This window comes from Martes martes (genome assembly GCF_963455335.1).
Source record: "Martes martes genome assembly, chromosome: 2".
Lineage (NCBI taxonomy): Eukaryota > Metazoa > Chordata > Mammalia > Carnivora > Mustelidae > Martes > Martes martes.
The window spans coordinates 178,420,255-178,441,455 of record NC_137889.1 but is presented as its reverse complement, the minus strand read 5'-3'; the positions used below and the strand labels follow the sequence as shown (position 1 = coordinate 178,441,455).

The 21,201-nt window shown below is 42.7% G+C and overlaps 2 protein-coding genes across 2 annotated transcripts in view; one reads left to right on the top strand and one right to left on the bottom strand.

Annotated features, from left to right (window-relative positions):
- CORIN (corin, serine peptidase) overlaps nt 1-2,937 on the top strand; it is a 251,745-nt gene extending 248,808 nt beyond the window's left edge. The window contains exon 22 of the mRNA XM_080796927.1: nt 1,015-2,937. Within this exon, the coding sequence (XP_080653053.1) occupies nt 1,015-1,197 (183 nt within the window). The 3' untranslated portion in view covers nt 1,198-2,937. The remainder of the gene's footprint in view (nt 1-1,014) is intronic.
- A 530-nt stretch (nt 2,938-3,467) lies between these two features.
- ATP10D (ATPase phospholipid transporting 10D (putative)) overlaps nt 3,468-21,201 on the bottom strand; it is a 103,999-nt gene continuing 86,265 nt past the window's right edge. The window contains exons 19-23 of the mRNA XM_080796926.1: nt 19,358-19,558; nt 13,490-13,570; nt 11,993-12,097; nt 7,807-7,994; nt 3,468-5,922 (exon numbers count right to left, since the gene is read on the bottom strand). Coding sequence (XP_080653052.1) covers nt 5,592-5,922; nt 7,807-7,994; nt 11,993-12,097; nt 13,490-13,570; nt 19,358-19,558 — 906 coding nt within the window. The 3' untranslated portion in view covers nt 3,468-5,591. The remainder of the gene's footprint in view (nt 5,923-7,806; nt 7,995-11,992; nt 12,098-13,489; nt 13,571-19,357; nt 19,559-21,201) is intronic.

The window sequence follows — 21,201 nt, the reverse complement described above, 5'->3', positions numbered from 1 at the left end:
GCTGCCCGCTAACAGGGTATACACCTGTGCCTCAGTCTCATCACATGGATATTGTAATAATTCTTAGCAACTCATAGGGATCTCCTGAGCAGTAAATGAGCAAATCCAAGGGAAAGTGTTTAGAGGAGCATTGATAAACCTAATTACCATTTTTCTCCAACATGACCAAGGGGACAAGACCAGCTATGGAATTCCAAGTTTGACATCCTTACAGGGCAGGAGACTGTGTAAATTCCCACCATGAATGAGGCCATGCGGAACACATCTAATCTCTGATCTTTTCAGATGTAGCCAATATTCATGCTTAGAAAGCTGAAGGGTCTCACTGCTAATCCCATGTGGGAGAAAGAACAGCCCGCCTGAAATGTCAAGAATGAAAATCTCCGTGCACATGAGATAGAACAGAGGCGACAAAGAGAATACTTTGCTATAAATAATTCGATGTGCTCTTTTCTGTTCACATGCACTAACTGAAAAAAATCCTAAGAACTGTTAAGAAACGCAGCAAGTTGCCAGTGTCTTTTACTAAATGTGCTCGTTCACAAAGAAAGAATCTTGAAAACAGAGAGTTATTCTGGAATATTTTTCTAGTACTGTTGTGTGGAGAAAAAAAAATCTTTGATTTGAATGCTCCATTTGGGGTACTTTCAACATATATAAAGTGGCGCAGTTAGAAGAATGAGATCAATTAGGAGACAATTTGTTCTGATACACTAAATTTAAAGAAAAATTATGACCTATTTTGATAAGCACAGGAAATGGCTGAGAAGTCTGATTTCGTGGAAGTCTGATTTCGTGTTGTCCTTTTCCAAGGGACCCCCATTCTTTTAAAGATCGGGGTTTAAAATGTGCATTTGAAAGTTCATGTATGTAGTGGAAAGTGTACTGCCTCCAGCTGGCAATGAAAACTTTGGTTAAACTTTCCAAGAAGTTGGCTAAGCTGGGTTCGGTTTCATTGTATCCCAGGCGGGCTCTGACATACCAGTGACTAACATCCACTGCTGTTCATTACAGGGTGACAGCGGTGGGCCCCTTGTTTGCGAGCGGCCTGGAGGACAGTGGACATTATTTGGTTTAACGTCGTGGGGCTCCATCTGCTTTTCCAAAGTCCTGGGGCCTGGAGTTTATAGCAACGTGTCCTACTTCGTCGAATGGATTGAAAGACAAATATACATCCGCACCTTTCTCCTGAACTAATTCCAAAGATGATGCGAGACTTTTGCCAGCTGCACTCAAAGAAAATGGCCTTGTCGACTGTGGAGAGCTTCCTGCAGAGAGCTGTCCAGAAGCACTTTTCACGGACAGGGATGCTCAGCGGTACACTGCAAATGTTCATGTTTGTTTTGGTCTAATTTTATTCAGTTTTTTCAACTTCAGTTTTCTCTTGCTTCAAGTTTAATGACAGTCTTTAAAAAAAAAAAAAAGCAAAGCAGATTTTGTTCTTTCTGCCAAGCCTAATCTTAACCATAGCACAAAATAATCAGCTCTGGAATAAGGCAGGTGGTAGGGTAGGAGGTTCTAGAAAATTCTCTTTATTCCAGTGACAAAGAGGACACCGAGATCCAGGCTGACTAATCTTTGCCAGCTTTTGTTTCTCAAGCACAACAGCATAGTGGCAAATTTCAGTATTAATATTGGAGACTTGCTTTTGATTAAGAGCCAAGACAATTTACATGCTTAAATTATTTACTATTACTCAAATCTACATAATTCTGAAAACCTATGAAGGACAGTCCGAGGTAGAAGACAAGCAGCTTCCATTTAGGTGGCTAAAATGGTAAGACATACTGAACACAACGCTGCTTAGATACCAGCCCTAGCATTTAAGATGACAGGACTGCACGTTCTGAACTTAAGGATGTAACTTTACAGAGGAGTCTTTGTAGAACCTTCCCTATAGCTGGGATTCCTTCAGCGCGTATCAGTTGGCTGACTGAGACCTCAGTAGCTAGAATATTCCTGGGAAACATTTTGTTTCACCTGTGTGACAACGAATGGAGATTGAACTTTACCAAAGGAGAACTTGCTTTAGCCTGGAGAGATTCAATTTTTGAAAACAAAAATTAAATTGCACCCAACCTCCGATTCGGTTTTTTCCAACTTTCCTGTGTTCGCCCCTAATGATGAAGTCACGGAAATGCCTCTCAAAGCGCAGTTCAAGCCGGCATGGAGTAAAACATTTTGTAATATGCCTTGAAATGTGTTTTATATCTGATGTTGCCACATGCTTTTAAGCTTTAGGCCACTTTATGCCCATCAATTTCCGAAGGAACTAGTGGTTAAAAGTATTTTCCTTCCCACTAAAAAGCTTCAAAATATAAATTGTCGCACATCAGTAATTTAGTTAGGCATCCATTTTGCAACATCCAAATGCCTTGGGAACAAGGAGGATTCCCCACTAAACTTCACCAGCATCCCAGACTGCCTCGGCATCCCACACAGAGACTTACTGCAATTTTATACCTGTGTTTTGTACTCTTTTCTATGTTTGCACATATTTCAAATTCGAGAAGTTGCCTTGACACCTCCCATGTTATTCATCTCCTGTTCTGGAGTTTGTATAAACCTCCTGAGAATGTGAAATCCAGCAATGGAATTAGGGTCAGGATTGTGTGAAAGTGTAAGAACACATGTCCGTTCTGTTATAGTTCTGTTAAGCCTGTACCCATACTTCACGTAAAACTGTCAGCCTTGCTCCACTTACGTTCAGGCAAGTATACCTACTGTACTTAGTCTAAATAACCCTAATACAGGGCGCCTGGGTGGCTCAGTTGGTCAAGCGACTGCCTTCGGCTCAGGTCATGATCCCGGGGTCCTGGGATCGAGTCCCATATCCGGCCGTCCCTGCTCTGCGGGAAGCCTGCTTCTCCTTCTCTTTCTGCCTGCCGCTCCCCCTGCTTGTGCTCTCTCTCTGTCAAATAAATAAATAAAATCTTTAAAAAAAAAAAAACAAAACCCTTAATATAAATAAAATGGTACAATCCCCCCCTTTTTTTTAATGGACATGGAAGATGGATAATAGCAAGTCCCAGAAAACCATGCCTCCCACTCTAATAGCTGGCCTCCAGCCGCCGACCAATCCAAATTTACCTGTTGTGTCTCACTGTCACAGGAACGCGCGCTTTTACTTTAGGTGATGGACGGCTCTCTGAAATGAGAGGTTCCTAATAGCTTCAAGTCCCTTAAGTGTCCAGAGAAGACTTTAATCCTGGTAAGAATGCAAGGAATCTTTCATGTTTAGAGTACAATTTGGGAGCCTGATATAGTAATTCTTTCACAGACCTTTTGGGGGTAGAATTACGGCAAAATGTAAACTATTAATCAACAAATATAACTAATCAATAAAATGTAAACTATTAATAAACCATGAATCAACAGGAACAATGATACAATGCTTGGTCCCCTGAAGTTCAGTAAAATACATGGAATACCAAAACACAATAGATCCCATCAGCTTGGGTAATTCTGCATAAAAGTTATTTACTTATGAATGAGACCCTTTAGGGGCTTGATACAGATCCCAAATCTCTTTCACCCAAGGGCCAGATATGTTTCATAATCCAGAATTTTTCAGAGTTTAAAAAATACAATTTAGTACCCAGTAATAAAATACATTTTTATAGCAGAACATCTGAATAATTACATTAAATAAATTATTTTACATCTGTTTAGGACATTGAATTTGTGCCTAATTTATGAAAAATTTTTCAGTTTCAGAGCTCTTGGGATTTTGGAATTGTGGGTAAGAGACTCATAACACAAACACTCAAGACTTCCTTCTACTTTTACGTATGGGTACTTGACATCTGGGAGACTGACTTTTTCCCTCGGTCCTCTTGGCTTATTCTTTTTACCTTTAGATTCTAACCCTTTATTTACATTCAGGGAATGAATGCCAGCTGCTGTGGGGATAACAGATGACAGGACATGACTGACTTTTCCATATAAGAAAAGGCCATTACAATATTCTGGGAAAAGGTGGGCTTTGGGATTTTCCTTCTAAGCTCTGGTACCAATTACTGTTGGGCTCAGTCACATGTATAGAAGCAATGACAGGTTTTCATACACATGATTTATTAAACAGTTTATCTTAAAAAATCATTAAAGGGACCAGAAAGCAACCTCCAACAGCCATATGGGATTTTGAAAGTTCTAAAAATCAGTCTCTATTAAAGACTATTTGGTAATATCAGACAGTTACCAAAAAAATGTCAGACCAGGATAAAGAGGCAGGAGGAGAAGATGAAGCCCTGAGGATAAGAGATCGATAGTCATAAGAACTTGATACAGACATAGAACATCAGCATGGAGATTTCGGGAAGGAGATTCTGGGTTAGTGGCTGACAATTTTCAGATGAATAGATACTGAATTTTTTTTTAAAAGAACTCAACAAAAATAGATGATCCTGTAACATCTGGGCTTAGTTGGTAAACTAGTCTCTTTGTTCTAACGAAAGCCAACACACATGATTTGCAACAGCAACTAGCTTGCTATCAACATTCCTGTCCTAAAAAGTGTTTAAAAACAAAGTTTCTAAGAACCTCATGGAATTCTGCTGAGAATCACCTGTATTGGTCTCAATGCATAATATCTCATTTTTAAAGGTTATAACTCTGGAGACCTAGTAGGGTACTGTAAAGACTATGAACCCTCAAAATGGTCTCTTGAAGATTATTTTCAAATGGATTGTCTCATTTTGATCAGGCTATTGTAAATTTCAGAATACAGGAAATTGCCAAGTGGGCTACCGTAGGCTGATTGTGTCTGCCCTAACAATGGCCCATGTTTCCCAGTGGACATCTGCACAGAGAGACCTCATAAAAGGTCTTTTCTTGCCTGAAAGCTGAGAGAGAAACGTATTCCTGTCGAACCCTGGCATCCGTCTGCCCCCTCCCCATGAAGACCCTGCCTCAAGGAACACCGAAATGAGCAGAGAGGTTTGCCTTACGTGGGCAGTCAGATGACCAAAGGCATCTTCCTGGAGGAAATAAAAAGCTATTAATAATCACCACATTTTCAACGGTATAGTGATTACTCTATTTTAGGTACATTGTCATTTAAAAGGCTCTTTGGAGTTTTTCTTCTGGAAATTAACCATTTATAACATTTTTATTTCCATGTGGAAATCTCTTCTGCGTTCTAACTGATCTAAAAACTAGTTTTTCTTCAAGAGAGAGAATTCAGATTGGAGTCTGCTCACTGAAAGCGTTTCCCTGGAATCTGAGATCTCCCAATAAAATAAATATATCTCAAATGAATCCCTTAAGAATGTCTGCACGTCTAAGACAATTAAAATGCTTTTACAAAATCCAAAAAGTTTCATAAAAGCATTTGATTCCGAATGAAATATTTCACCTCCCTAAACTCAGTTCAGGCCCAACTGCAACCTCTCAAATGTATCTACAAACATACAAGAAAGGTCATCACATTGGCTTTTCCGGGCACAGAAGAATCTTTGTGTCCCTTAGGGAAAAAGCCACCTGGTTCTTGCTTGATAGAGGTGCCTCTTCAAAGTCCCTCTTCCAGATTTGTAGGGAGACTTGCCACTCCAAGGAGGATACCCTGCCTTTTTTTTTTTTTTTTTTTTTTTTTAGCCCTCTGAGGGCCCCACCATCCCTGAGGCCTTAGTTTCACAGAAGTCTGAGTCCAAAGGAGTTTCATGTACAGAGAAGCTTGCCTGCTCGACAGCACAGGACGGTGCTGACATCATCGGCAAGGCAGCAGACAGGCCAGACGTGGCTCTCTTCTCTGCCTTGGCAGCTGAGTGGTCAGCACACAGGGATGGCACCTGGCCCAGCGTTCCAGCCCCTCTCCACTTCTTGAGAGCTTCAGTCCTCTCCTCTGGAGTCAGTCTGTCCAAGTGCTGAGCCCTCTGGACTGGAGATGGAAACAGGGATCCCTGGAGAACTCGGTATGTAAACCTAGTTTCCAAAAAGCATCACAGAATCAGAGTCACCGCGAACGCGGCATGGGACGCACAAAGTACTCACCAACTGGGAGAAGTGGAAGTTTTCTAGGGCTACTGGGACACGTCACTGCACACTTGTCCCTTTCGGTCCCCGTGGGCAGCGCGGATGCGGGACAGCACCGCCATCCACCTTGTGGGTCTTCTACCTATCTAGGCCATTAGATCGCGGTCCTCCGTGGGGATTCTCGACACAATCCCATCTCTTTCCCTGGTGGCCGCTGAGGTGGTTGAAGGGATCCATGTCACAGACCCAATCTCCTCCGCCTCTGGCTGTCCAGCCACAGGGCTGTCCTTCTCTCTAGAGCATATTCCCAAAGCCAATCTCTTCGTTTCACAACTTTTGAAATCTACATAGGCAGAGAATTTCTCAAATCTAATTTCTCTGGGTTTAATAGACTTTCCCTCAACCTCTTTTTTTTTTTTTTTAACTCTAAGCAGCATGAAGAAACCAGGCCAGACTTTCAACACTAAATATCCAAGGTCATAGTTTCCAAAGTCTGCTTTCCACATAACGGGAAAACCCACTTCGGCTAAGTTTTCTGCCACTGTAGTGCCAAAATCCCCCTTCCCTCAAATTTCCAGCAACACGTTCCTCCTTTCTTTCAGACCCCTCACTGGCGGTGCCTGTGACATTCACCTTTCTAGCAGCAGCCTGTTTAAGGCCATATATGTATTCTCTAAGAAAATATGGTTTTCTTCACCTGTGCTGCTTCTCACTTCCTCCTGAATCTCCACCAGCAAGAACGTCGATATCCATGATCATTCTAGAATTTTTCCATCATGTACCTTAACATCCTTCCAGTCCCTGCCCGTTACCCAGTTTTAAAGCCTTCACATTTTCCAGCATTTGTTTGAACATTGGGGGTGACAATCTTTCTCCCAGTGAGCCAGACAGTAATATTTCAGGCTAAGCGAGCCAGATCGTCTTCTCGGTTGGAACTGTTCAACTCTGCTGCTGTAGTGAAACTCAGCCAGAGATAATACATGAATGAGTGTGTCTGTAGTCCAATAGAACTTTATGACTTTTAAAAACGGGCAGCAGGCCAGATGGGGCCTGTGAGTCAGTTCATCAACTCTGTTCGAGAATAATCTAAAATCACCATTTTGACTCTCATATCTGGTTTTAGGAGGTAGAACAACTATGGGGCAGTGTTTCCAGCTAAAAAGATAAATGTTATGAGAGCTACAGATGAAAAAACCCATGCATACTTCTTAGCCATTTCCCTCCCACAACTCAGACACGGGAGGGGCGTTTTCAGTGCTGCCAGGCTGTACAGAGACCACAACTTGTCTCTCAGTACACATCCTTCCGTTTCTCTTTTTAGAAACCCTCAGATTTTTGCTACTCTGACTCTACATACTGAGGTCCCAGTTAATGGGATATGGCAATGACATGCAGCTTCTGGGTCGTGCCATTACAAAGAAAAAGAAAAAAAACCACACAGGAGGAAATGTGCTCGTGTTCCGTTTTCTCTCCTCCTCCCTCCTGCAGGCAGGGATGTGGGGGCGCTGGGTGAGTCATCTCCAATCATGCCAACGAGGGCAGCACCCGTGGGAGTTGGCAGAACAAAAAGTCAGAGGAAAGGATCCTCAGATAACCCTGTGGGTAAAGCTGCTCTATCTCTGGGGAGTGGCAACCTGATGAGAATTTTCCATGAGAGAGAAATCTCTCTTCTGGCTTGCCTTAACTCTGCTCAAAGAGTAAAAACCCATGCCCTCACGAGGACGCAGACTAACTTCATTGGTGGACGGGATGGTCTGCCATCCGTTCTTAGCAGTCACGGAAGCCCTCCAAGCCTCTGACCTCACTGCCTCTCTTGCAGATAAAACCTCGTACCTGGGCAGAAGGGCAACGCAGGTTGTGAGGACACAAACCAGGTAGAACACGGGGTCCAGCATGTGCTCCTGCATAATCCAGTAGGGGTTGGACGGCGGATTGCATGTGACGCACAGGGCTCCGAAAACCAAGGCAAAGAAAAAATAAGACAAGAGGCTGCCCGCAATGACCAGCATGTGGATCCAGGTCTGCAAGACAGGAAAGGCGGGGAAATGAACACTCTTCACCCACAGGGCTTTTTTTTTTTTTTTTTTTTTTTTTTTTTTTTCACCCACAGGGCTTTGCATCCCCACGAAGTCTGCTCTGTTGAAGAGACCACGTGTCTGAACAATGAATGAATGGTGTCACAACCCTTAGTGAGCAAAACACAAAACAGCAAGGAGATTCGAGCACCTTCCATGGAGAGTTCACACCACTGTTTTGATTTTATAAAACAAAGTCAAATGCCAAAAGGTTACTTTTGACAACTATTCTATTTTATATTGTTCAATGTACCATGAGCTGTTTGGATTTTTTTTTAATACTGTCACTAATTGGCCTGTATCTTCATTTAAGTAGTATTCCAATCCTCAAATGTTACCCATTCACGAGGCTGGTAGACATTACTGTTGTTCACCGATATTCTAATTTCATCCAACTGTTAGCATCTGGAAGGATCGCATTTCCTCACCCCCTTGAAATTAAGCACGGCCATGCACCCTGCTTTGACCAGTGAAATGTGAGTGGAAGGGACATTTTAAAAAAGTTCACGTTAGGGGCGCCTGGGTGGCTCAGTGGGTTAAAGCTTCTGCCTTCAGCTCAGGTCATGGTCCCAGGGTCCTGGGATTGAGCCCCGCATTAGGCTCCCTGCTCAACAGGAAGCCTGCTTCCTCCCCTCTCTCTGCCTGCCTCTCTGCCTACCTGTGATCTTTGTCAAATAAATAAATAAAATCTTTAAGAAAATAAAAAAGTTCATGTTAGACAAGCAGAGGAGCTGGTGCGCAATTTTTCATGCTGTCTCCTTTCTTTCCATGACGACCAAGGAGTTCCTCCTTGGGGATAATTCCAGATGGTAGAGCTACAAGACACTGCCTAGGGCACTGAGCTGCCCCCTCAGAGGACAAGGGCCCTGGGGCTCTGTGGAACCTCGGCTAACTTCATATAAGCAAGAAACAAATCTTCGTGTATCACACTTTAACCTAGTCACCTTTGTTATCTACGCACAGCTTGGAATTTTTCTTAGTATTTTTCTGAAATTGGCTTCCTATTTGAGTAACTTCATTGAGAAGGAAAAGCAGATCACTACCTCAAAGGTAGTATCCCCATTACCTGTCATCAGAGGGCCGAGTCTAGAGTCTGATCTGTGTGACAGAGGGAAACGGACATAATCCGAGGTACGAAGGAGAATCACGTTCACACGACGCAGTAGTCTGTGCTCCTTAGTGGAGGGCAAGTGCCACCTAAAATCGTAATATATTCCCTAGGAGAGTGTGTGACGCTTCTGGGGGGACGCACTGCCTGTATCATTTTCTAAGTCTAGAATTGTCCAACGAGATCCAATGTTCTCCTTATCCCTCTTCACTTGCGAAGTACTTCCCCTTGGTAGGTCTCTTCACAAGCGACACAAACGCTGCTCATTTTTTTTTTTTTTTTTTTTGGATAAAATGTACAAACGGCCCAGAAAATGTGGGCTAACTCCTGATAATCATCATGCCTCTAAAACGAGGATCTCTTATTTTTTCTTTCTTCCTCAAATGTCTTTCCTTCTCATTGAACCCTACAGCCCGATTTTTTTTTTTTCCCTTAAGATGGATTTTTGGCAAGGGAGATAGCAACTTGCCGGAGCTGAGCATTTCCATAAACTGATAGAGTCACAGTCAGGAGGCTCCGGGTGAGAGAAGATGGGGAGGTGGGCGGCGCAGATGAGAAGAGGAGCCGGAACATGAGGGAAGCCACCTCACATCCTCAAAGTGGCTGACTCTTCCTGACAAGGGACCTTCGGAGGCTGTGAGCACTAGCCTCCCCCGGCATGAGAAAAATGCGACCTTTACATAACGGACACTGTTCTCCTGGGCAGCTGGCTCTCAGGCTCCCGCTTCCTAGTGAGGCTCCCCGGCACCGTGCATGGTGTCGGCACCACTGCCCTCCTCTAACCTAAGCCCAGACCTGAAGCTTAGGAGACAGAATTCTGTCCCCAGGACGAAACTTGGGGCACAACGAGGCAAGAGCAGAAAGAAAAGAACTTCAACGAAATCTGAGCAGAGCAGGGCAAGCCCGGCCACTAGTTTGTTCCCCGGATGTATGGAACCACTCTGGTTCCTCAGGACGGTTTGGTTTGGTTCGGTTTGGTTTGACGACGGTTCTTCAATGTATTTTTAATAACTTTCCTATTTGCTCAGGTTGCTGTTGCTCATAACCAGTGAACCTAAACCGACACACTTTATGTGCTGGACCCTTTGGAACACTACTAAATGTCAGAACTCATAACAATTCCTTAGGTAGTGACCCAAAGTGCCTATAAAACTGTTTAAAATTAAATCAAATAGATGTTTAAACAATGCCAAATAATTTAGTTCTAGAGTTCCCTTTACTCTCCGTAGCTGGTATTTCCAGATTTTTAACCTTTTACTGCACTTTAGGCTGGTACACTTTGATTACAGCAGATTATAAGCAAGGCAAGTAGTGCCAAAAATATTCTTTAGAAATTATGATGCTTTAGAAATTATTATAATTTTATAATATAACTGCACCTAACATTTAAACTATAACCTCATTCATCTATTCCTGTTTGAAATGCATTCACCACCAGGAAGGTAAATATACCCCAAAGACTGGTTAGTCATTTAATCATTTGTTTATCCATTCAAACATCTTTGAGTACCTACCGTGTGTCAGTCCGGTCCTAGATTCTGGAATATGGTGATTAACAAACATGAACCCTGCCCATCACAGAGATTATAGTCTAATGCAGAAGACATGAGTCAGATACTCACATAACTGATGAATAATAAATTATTATTGGGGCTATATAGAAAAACAAGAGGATGGTATGAAAAAATTAGGTTAGGGAAGGGCTCTTGGAGTCATTCTTGCTGAGACCGAAAAGTATAAGTAAGCTGGGTCAAGTGCAAAGAACCAAGGGAAGAGGAAGATATGATAAATGCTAAGGACCTGATGTGGTCATGAGCTCACTGTATCTGAATCGCTCAAGGGAGGACAGTGGGGCTCCAGCCCATGAAAAAGTGGAAATGTGACTGGAGAGAAAAGTAGAGGTATCACTGCATGAAGTCTTGAAGGCCAACTTAGGGCTTTTTCATTTTACTCCAAGTACAATGAGAAATCACTGAAGGGTCTTACCCAAAGGACAGCAACAAGATAAGATTTGTGTTTCAAAAGGATGATTCTGGTTGTTTTGTAGAGCATGGCTGGAGGAGTCTAAAGTAGAGGTGGGCGGGAGGTCTAGGGCTGTAGCAATGGTCCCGGAAGTGGCTATAGCAAAGGCAATGGGTATAGCAAAGGCAATGGCAATGGAAATGGGTGATGGGCATAAATAATCACAGAGGTGGTTCATTCTCCAGAGATGGGTGGAATGTTCATCTGCAAAGGAGGTTTACAACAAAGCTCTCACTATCTGAATCCTACACATTAGCTTTGCTGCAGAGAGCTACCAAACAATCATTTTGATGAAAAGAATTAACTATCATTAAGTCAGCAACAAGGTTAAAAAAAAAAAAAAGACCTAGATTTAAATGAATGGTAAAAATTCTGGAGGGAAGAAAATATAGTTTCTTTTTATAACATGAGACATTTTATTGTGATAAAACCATCACTTATTCATATCAGTATACAAGGATCATGGCACGATGCCTCTCTTTAGTTGGGTTGAAAGGCATCAGCATGATCTCGAAGAATGTTGGTCACTGAAAGGTAACTGCTTCTCCAGCTTGACTCATGCCTCCCTGAACCATCCTCCAAGGATACCCCCAAGGGGCCGGGCATTTTCCACATTCCCTGGCTATACATCAATCTCAACATAATGGCACTCAACAGCAAGAGAGCCGCCATGAATCATCCTTCATATTTGGCGTCATTACTCCTCTCGTTACCATGTGTCTTCTAGGCATTTAGGGTTTAGCGCAGTCACTGCTAACAGAAGACATTTCCCCAAGCAGTTTCAGGCTATTTCAGAGGCAGGAAAACCACTCACCAAGCTCTTGCTCTCAATCACCAGGTGGAGGATAATGATGAACAGAGCAGCTGTGTTCAGGGGGTTTCCAAATGCAAAGATGTCAATGTCTGAGCCCTGGTAGGTCTACAAAGAGAGGACAACGGGCGGTGATCTTGGAGAGTTGCCACACTCAGTGGTTTGAGTATCATCCCTTTACTTTATAGCTCAACTGAGGATGGAGTCCCTTCTTCAGTGTTGCTAATAAGGGGTCACTTATGATACACTTGAACATTTCTGAAAGAGAGACCGACTCTCGGGCCATCCCATCTTTGAACTTTTCCAGTTGGAACGCCTCTTTATCCTGAGCAATAATTCATCTTCCTGGAAACTTTTACTTACACTTCTGGCTCTTTGAGGTAGAGAAAAATATGCATTTCCCATTTAATAGAGCTGCAAAACCCTGAGGCAGCTATTCAGGCTACCCTGAGGGGCGCCGGGTGGCTCAGCTGGTTGAGCGTCTCTTTTTTCTCAGCTCAAGTCGTGATCTTGGGGTCCTGGGATCGAGCCCTGAGTTGGGCTCTGCGCTCAGCACAGTCTGCTTGGGATTCTCTCCCTCTCCCTGTGCTTGTGCATGTGCTCATTCTCTCTCTCTCTCTCTCTCAAAAAAAAGGCTATCTTAAGTGTATATCTCTGCTAAGTAAATATCCCCTCCTCTCCTCTGTATATGTCAAGTCCTTAAAGTATTCTTCCAAGGACACAATTTTCTACTTGCTCTCTTCTGCTTACCTTCAGATTGCCTTATCTGCATTTCTCTTGAAATGTAGTAAGCCCAGAATACTCTAGTGAGCAAATTCAAGTCATTTTATTTAAATAAAGAACTAAAGAACAGAGGTTATTAACTTAGAAATTATCATTTTTTTTTCATTCTTAAAAAATACTTTGCTTTTGTTAACACCCATCGTGATCAAACCAGTGTTTTCTTCTGGGTAAGGGGTATATGGGTGGGCAGTTAGATTATGCTGCTTTGTGCTTAGGTTTTGCCTGAATTTTAAAATTCATTTTTAATACATGTTTTGTTTAGTCACATTTCTTCTATTTTTCACCTATAAAACAGGCTTTTTTAGTTTTAGAGAGACTATTTATAAGAACTTATATTTAATACTACAAAGATCATCCTACTGGATTTAGCCCAGCACTCCCTAATAACTGATTTCATATTCGGACTTGGCCTCTCTGATTTTGACTCTTCTCGTTACATGCCTGGACTCTCAATTTTATCCGGGTCATTTACAAAAACTATCAAGCAGCCCAGGGCTAAAAAGGAGACTCATGAGGAGTCAGCTATATACTTCTCTCCAAATTTAATCCATGGTCTAACATATTTGGGGGAGGACGTTATAAATCAGTTGGTTAATGATCAACTTGACTATATGAACAAGATACCCTAAAATATATCCATTCTATATGCTGATACCAATTACAAAGAAGCATCACGGATTCATTAATAACACACACTTTGAATGAATAAGGACTCACATAGTAAGGCACAAAAAAGCAGACCAGGCTTTGATAAAAGGCATCCAACAAGGTGATCCAGAAGGTAAGGGGTAAATATGCCTGAAAATGAAAAGAGACATTGTAGAGGGATTAACAAGAATCAAAGCAAAGTCAAGGAACAACAGAAGCCAATAATTATTTTTGCTTCTCTGAGAAGAAGATTATATTCCTTTATTCTCTCACTCACAAAATAGGTGGGATTTGTAAACAGTGGTAGAAGAATATGGTATGACGTTGAATAATAGGTAAAAAAAAAAAGTCCATGGAGGACTTCTCTTCAACTCATGTCACTTTTATCATTGGATCAACCTTAAATCTACTTGAAATAGGGATAGTAGTACTGAGTTTCCATTTCCTATTGATCAGAAAGTGCGGTTTCAAAAACTACTCCAAATCCATCCACTTCTGTCTCCCAATTTCCTTCACCAACAACTCTCTGTATGAATGACCGAATAACCACCTAACTGACTTCTTTGCTTCTTCTCCTATGCCTAATCCAGTCTTCTACAGCAGTCAGAAGGTTCTTAAAGGTTATGAATCAGGTCGTGCCATCTCCCTAATTAATCAAACTGACCCTCTCCAATGCCTCCAATGACTTCCCGCTGCATTCCAATACAATTTGAGTTCCTTCCCACAGCTAGTAATGTCTTGGAGGATCTGCCTGCTGGAGTCCCTGCTCTCCAGGGTCCCACCCTCCCATTTTTACCCTCATCAACTATGATCCTACCACAGGCACCTTCTGTTCTTCAAACTTGCCAGACCCATTCTTTCCCCGGGGTTTCTCCTGTGCTGTCTCTCTGCCTGGATTCTTTGCCCAGGACCTCCCACGTGACCCGCACTTCATTCACATGCTAGTTTCATCTCATCCCAGACCGGTCTAAGAGTTATGCCCATCCCACTACTTACTACCATGACATCTGTAGAAATCTCTCGTCACCATCGGAAATAGTTTTATTTGTTTATCTAATGATTTGCCAGTTCTTTTAACAGAATGCACACTTCATAGAGTGGGGGTTTGATTTTTTTATTCAAGTGATTAAAACAGTACCTGGTACATAACAAGTACTCAATAAATATTTGTTGGATTAATAAACTATTCCTATGTAACTTTTCACATGCTGAACTGCTTCTAACCAAAAGCATGTAGAAAAAAAGAGAAAAGTTCAAGTAGAGACATTAATCAAGTGATGGAAAACAGGTTTTCTTTTTTCTTTTGGTGATCAGTAAATATTTATTGAATGAATGCATATTTTAGAATAATGTTTGTTACTTGGGTTGTATTTGTTAACATCAATTTCAAAAACAGGTATTTATACATTTTCTTTTGTGTTCCTTAAGTCTTATATTACTGCTTTTCTCAGAGTTCACATCTTAAGACATGGGAGAAGGGAAGGATGGAGGAAAGATTTAGGTACCAGATGGGAGCATTTCCACTCTTGATAAAAATGGCTCATAGTTTTTAGCAACTGCTATTAAACTACTGTTCAAATAAAGACTTAGTATACATAGTAATTCCTGAGATCCTTTTGGAGATTCCAACTGCATAAGAAGTCAAACTCTCTCTCTCCTCACAGATGATGTGATACTTTAAGTGGAAAACCCAAAAGACTCCACCCCCAAACTACTAGAACTCACACAGCAATTCAGCAAGGCGGCAGGATACAGAATCAATGCACAGAAATCAGCTGCTTTTCCATATACTAACGATATAAGTGTAGAAAGAGAAATTAAGGAATCAGTTCCATTCACAATAGTAACAAACACCATAAGATACCTAAGAATAAACCTAACTAAAGAGGTAAAGGCTCTATACTCTAGAAACTACAGAACACTTAAGAAAAAAATTGAGGAAGACACAAAAAGATGGAAAAACATTCCATGCATGGAGTGGAAGTATAGACACTGTTTAAATGTCCATCCTCCCCAGAGCAATTTACACTTTCAATGCCATCCCTATTAAAATACCATTGGCATTTTTCAAAGAGCTGGAACAAAGAAATCCTAAAATTTGTACAGAACCAGAAAAGACCCCGAATCACCAAGGGAAGGATGAAAAAGAAAAACAAAGCTGGGGGCATCACATTGCCTGATTTCAAGCTATATTACAAAGCTGGGATCACCAAGACAGCATGGTATTGGCACAAAAACAGAATAGAGACTCCAGAAATGGACCCTCAACTCTATGGTCAACTAATATTGGACAAAGCAGGAAAAAATGTCCAACGGAAAAAAGACAGTCTCTTCAATAAGCGGTGCTGGGAAACTTGGACAGCTACATAGAGAAGAATGAAACTGGACCGTTCCCTTGCACCATAAACAAAGATAAACTCAAAATGGATGAAAGACCTCCATGTGAGACAGGAATCCATCAACATCCTATTACCTCTTCGTTGACACTGGAAAACAGGTTTTCAAACAAGAGCCACCTCTGCCTGAACGCTGACATGTGTGCCGAAGGATTCTGAGGCTGCTTTCAGACCCAGGAGGAGTAACAGAGGGCTATGGTTTCCTGGTGATATTTGCCATGGACAAAAATGGCAACACATGTATTATAACCTTAAGCTCGTCTTCTGTTTTCATAACGTGTTCTCAGTCTTATTTCCTTCCAAATGTGAAATGGGATGACATTTCCTTGGAAATAGCCAATTGCCTTCTAAATAACAAAGTTTTATAAATACACAAATTCTCCACACACATTTTTCTATTCTTCAATAGACTACTTAGAATTTTAAAATCTATTCCTTAAAAAACAAACAAACAAACAAAAAAAAACAAAACTCTTCATCCTCTGGAAAATCAAAGCAATGAGGATTTGTTGATTATAGTATTGTTACTGTTACTGTTCCTTTTCCCTGTATTTTCTTTTACTATTTCTTCCTTAAAAATGATGGGACGTTTTACCTTTCTTCATCCAAAGGTTCATAAAAATCTACGCAGAAGAATGATCAAATGACAGAAGAGAATGTAGAAGAACCAAAGGGGCAATCAAAATGCCACTGGACAGGAGAGGACAATGTGGGGGATAAGCTAAAATATAACTGCATGCTTCTGGAGGAATGGTAGTTGCTCAAGAAACCTACAGCAAAAACAGCAAAAGCGCAATCAATCCCCAGCCATGTGAGTAAGGGCACTCTGGAAGCAAAGGAGAGGAAAAGATAAATGAGAGGCTGGAGAGATGAGCTCATGGGATCTCCTGGAATCTGAAAGGGAAAATGTGGACACAAAGTCCAAGCCAAGAAAGGCAACTGTGGGTGAGGACAGATAGGTAAAAGAGGGTTGCTCCTCGGGAGGGAGGCCTCTGCTGCAATCTTCCAGATCATCTCCTTTGGGGAGAGATTTTGTAACCCTGGAAAGGATATTTCATGACCCTGAAGGCAGGAAATGGTGCAAACATAAAATAGAATTTGTTTGAAGGCCAAATTCAAAGAAAGGACAACTCTTCTGGAAGGTAAACTCAATGAAACCCATGACCTTATATCACTAGCCACATGCTGGGAATCCACCTGCTACTACCATGTATTACGAAACTGGCCGGCTGGGTAGAACAGTGTATGCAAAGGATTGATAACAGGACTCAACAACAGGAAACAGGGACCTCAAGTCTTCCAAGGGTAAGAACCAATCATGGTCTGTACAAATGGATTTTTAAAAACAAGCTCTAAAAACTGTGAAGGGCCCCCCTCACCTCTCTTTCCCCAACAGACTTGGAATTTAATTTAAGTTGGGGGTACAAGACAACCTTCATTAGTATTAATACCGTCCTGCATCCTGGATTTGAACTTTAAGTCAGAATGGATTCCTCCAGGAAAACCCCATTCAGTTCCTTGATCTGAATGGACTGGATGATATTAAAGGATCATGAGAATTTCTTTTCCCTGAAAGTTGGACGTGTGACTTCTCTGTGTTGGCTGTGGCAGGTAGCCTGCGGACATTGTTACTCCCCAGCCTAGAAAGGAAGTTCAAGTCAGAATAAAGTTAGACTGATGAAAATAAACACATTTTGAGTTTGGGATTTCCTCAAATTTCTGGTTAATTTGGGGGGGAGGGAGTAAAAATAACAATATTGAGAGCTTAATATGGCTGGAACTTTTATCTTACTTGATCCTCACACCATCTCCTTAAAGAAATAAAAGTACAGGGAAGTTAAATCATTTACCAAGGTCACACACGGCAGGCCGAGAATTTAAACTCAGGCTACACCCGTTATTTCTAACTGATCTGGGTCAGTGTCTTTAGAACAGTGAGTGCAGCAGAACACACTACGGCAGGTCTGATTTTTGCCGGCCCCGTACTTCTCCCCAATCCTTCTCCTTCCCAGTCCTGTCCATGGGATTGAACTCTGTCCTCAGGAACAATAAATGTCCAGGCCTGGTCAATGACAAAATGATCTTTTTTATCAAGCCAATTTGAGCTGGTTTCTGTCACTAGCTGCTGAAAGGGCCCTGACTCACGGAGTCCTCCTCTCAACACTAGAGCATCTGATTACAATTTGGGGATACCTCAGCTTTGCTCACTTACAGGTGTCTATAGGGTCCTGGCCTTCCCTAGTCCTCGTGATCTTGACCATGCACTTGGGAGAGCACTTTGAATTTCAGGCCATGGCATAGTGGAGGCAGGCGCAGACTGAGGGACTGAACACAGGGCCAGTGCTCTTTCTGTAACCCCGCGTAATGGTGGAGAGCGTGGGCTAGAGATCCAGAGCTCCCCCACACCGCCCACGAACTCTGTGACACGGGCTCATTCCTGAAGGCTCCTTTCTGTGCCTGACCATCCTCGTCTACAAGGTGGATAACGATAGCACTTACTAGCAGGGTCATTCTGAGGATTAGATTTATGTGTATCAAGCACTTAGAAGAGTGCCTGGCATATAGGAGACATTACATAAATGTTCATAAGAGCTCTATTAATTATTATTAATTCTGTAGGAGATAAATTAGAAAGAAAAGAGTTGTGAGACAGCCAGCCCAAGTAATCAGGCATCACAATACTCTAGGTAGGAGAAAATGAGGGCAGGGAGAGAAAATGAGAAAGGGGGGACAGATAGCAGTGATGCATCAGAGGTAGACTGATAGCATGAAGATCAATTAAGCAGAGGCAGGGCCTGGCTTCAGGGCGAGGAAGCCACGCAGATCACGCCACTGTGCTGCAGGAAGAGTAGAACCTAGAGAATTTAATTTCGGCTTTAGAACCAGAATAAGCAGGATTTATATCCTGCCTCTGTGTTTTTTTCTTTTTTAGTTGTGAAATTTTTGGAAAAATTACGAGCCCCTTCGAAATTCTAATTCTTGGGCACCTGGGTGGCTCAGTGGGTTAAGCCTCTGCTTTCAGCTCAGGTCATGATCTCAGGGTCCTGGGATCGAGTCCTGCATCGGGCTCCCTGCTCAGCAGGGAGCCTGCTCCCCCCCACCCCCGCCTGCCTCTCTGCCTACTTGTGATCTCTCTCAGAAAAAAAAAAAAAAAGAAATTCTGATTCTTTGTCTTAGAATGGGTACAATACCAAGTGCTCCCTCAAAAAGTTTTGTGGAGATAAATGAGGCAGGGAAGGTTTAGTAGCTCACACAAGAGATGGCACAGTGAGGTTTAGCAAATCCTAGACATTATGAATTGGAGGGTTGAAACGCCAGATTTCTTCAGGTAAGTACCTAAGACCTTTCAGAGTTGTACCTATGTTCACCTCAGAGGCAAGTAACTTCATATCTGCCCCGTTGGCAGAGGTGTTCTGAAATAGCCACAGTAACTTTAAGCAGCCCCAGACGTACCACACTATTTGAGCTGGGCTCGCTGGAACGTGCTCTGACTTGGACAGTGGATGCGTTTCGGTCCAAGCATTTCTGCCTCGGCACCTACCTCTGATTTCTGGCCACTCTTGTAAAGTTCCGGCAGCTGTAGGAGGGTCTCTGCAGACACATCTTTCTCCAAGACACCATAAATGACAGGAGGAGCAGAAGTGAAAAGGAGGTTGAACAAGATCAAAACCCAGTAGTCAGTCATGGAGGTTCCTGAAAATCCACAAAAGAACTGGTACCAGAAAAGGAGGTTCACATAGGCCTAGGGACACAAGAGGGAACATTTGCGTCTTAGAAACAAACAGCCACATGTGTGCCACGAGCACACAAGCCACCTGCTGCCACTGTCAGCTGTGTGATCCCTGCTTCTCTCTCTCCCTTAGCAAAATGGAAGACCACAGCTTACCTTGCCGTCTTTTGAATATACATGTTTTATTAAAGGAAAACACGACATACATATACACACATACATACATACACACGCACATGCCCCTTCCTGTGGCGTGCAGGCCCGGTTCTCACCCTCTTAACAACTTGGGAATTACTGTGGCCCCATTTTACAGATGAGGAAACTGAGGCACAGAGAGGCTAAGGAACTTGCCCAAAGTCATCTGGCTCATCAGTAACAGAGCCAGTACTCAAACTGAGACACCGCTTCTGCACGGAGCGATCCTAGCCCTGAGCCTGGTATGTAGCAGGCACACAACAGATTTTCATCCTCCTGCTTTCTAGGTTCAAGATTACTTTTGAATGGTGCCAGCAGTGTAGCCAACCATCCCACCGAGCTCGGGGCTGAGGAGCTTCCCAGGACATGGGCTCTCCCAGCTAACACTGGGACAGTCCCAGGCGAACCAGCACAGGGAGTCGCCCTAGAGGCTAGAACATACATCCCCCAGGGTTTCCTCCAGTGTTTGGCCTCAGACGAATGGGCTCCATGACAGCTAAAGCTCTGTGCCCTCAAGCAAGGCAGGCCCCAGGAAAGGCCCCCGGAGTTCTATTCAGGGCCTGAAGACACTTCCTACTGCTTTGTTTTAACTTTAGGCCATTTTCCTAACCTTTCTGAATTTTGATTTCCTTGTTTGGAAAATGAGAATTATACTACCTCCGAGCTTACTATCAGGATCCAGTTAGAAGGTGCTCACAACCTGTAAAGTGCCTTACACGTAGGAAGATGGTACTGTCGGCATTCTAGACGCAGAGGCGCACTTCAGGATAAGAGCCACAATCTCCTCAGAACAGGGTTTCTTAAATCTAGGGACTATGGACACACTCCGTGCCCCGCTCATGGAAATGTATCAATTTGGGGTACATGTGTTTTGGGGAATGAATTCATAGTCTTCACCAGTATCTCAAAAGTCTTCTAAGACCTGAGAACCACAGTCTCAGAAAGACAAGTTACCTGAATGGCTTCTGGTACTGGCCTTTTTCTCCATAGTTTACGAAACATTTACTGTTTTGCTAGGTAAGTAAGAGGCAGAAGTGAGTCAAGAGAGTATCAGTGTGAACGGCCACCGATGGTGTCACAGCAGGAGACCCAGAGTGCCTGATCCCTGGTCTGGAGTATCTCCTGATACACACTGGCCTACTCTCCAAGAGCACATGACACCCCTCATCCTAATACTAGTGTTCCGTATGACACCCCTCAGCCTAATACTAGTGTTCCTTACTCTTTGGGTTTAATCTGGGCTTAAAAGGAAAGGGGTGGGGGTGGGATACACCACAAGAGGAGCAGGTAGAAAAAGGCAAAAGCGTTAAAAAAAAAAATTGAGAAAGAGAATCCTCCCTAAAAGTCAGTGACCACTATATCAAGTCCTGGAATTTTAAAAAAGCTCATTGTGCTGCAGGACAAAAAAAGCAAAATGTTCTGCTCACCAAGACACACACACACACACACACACACACAAA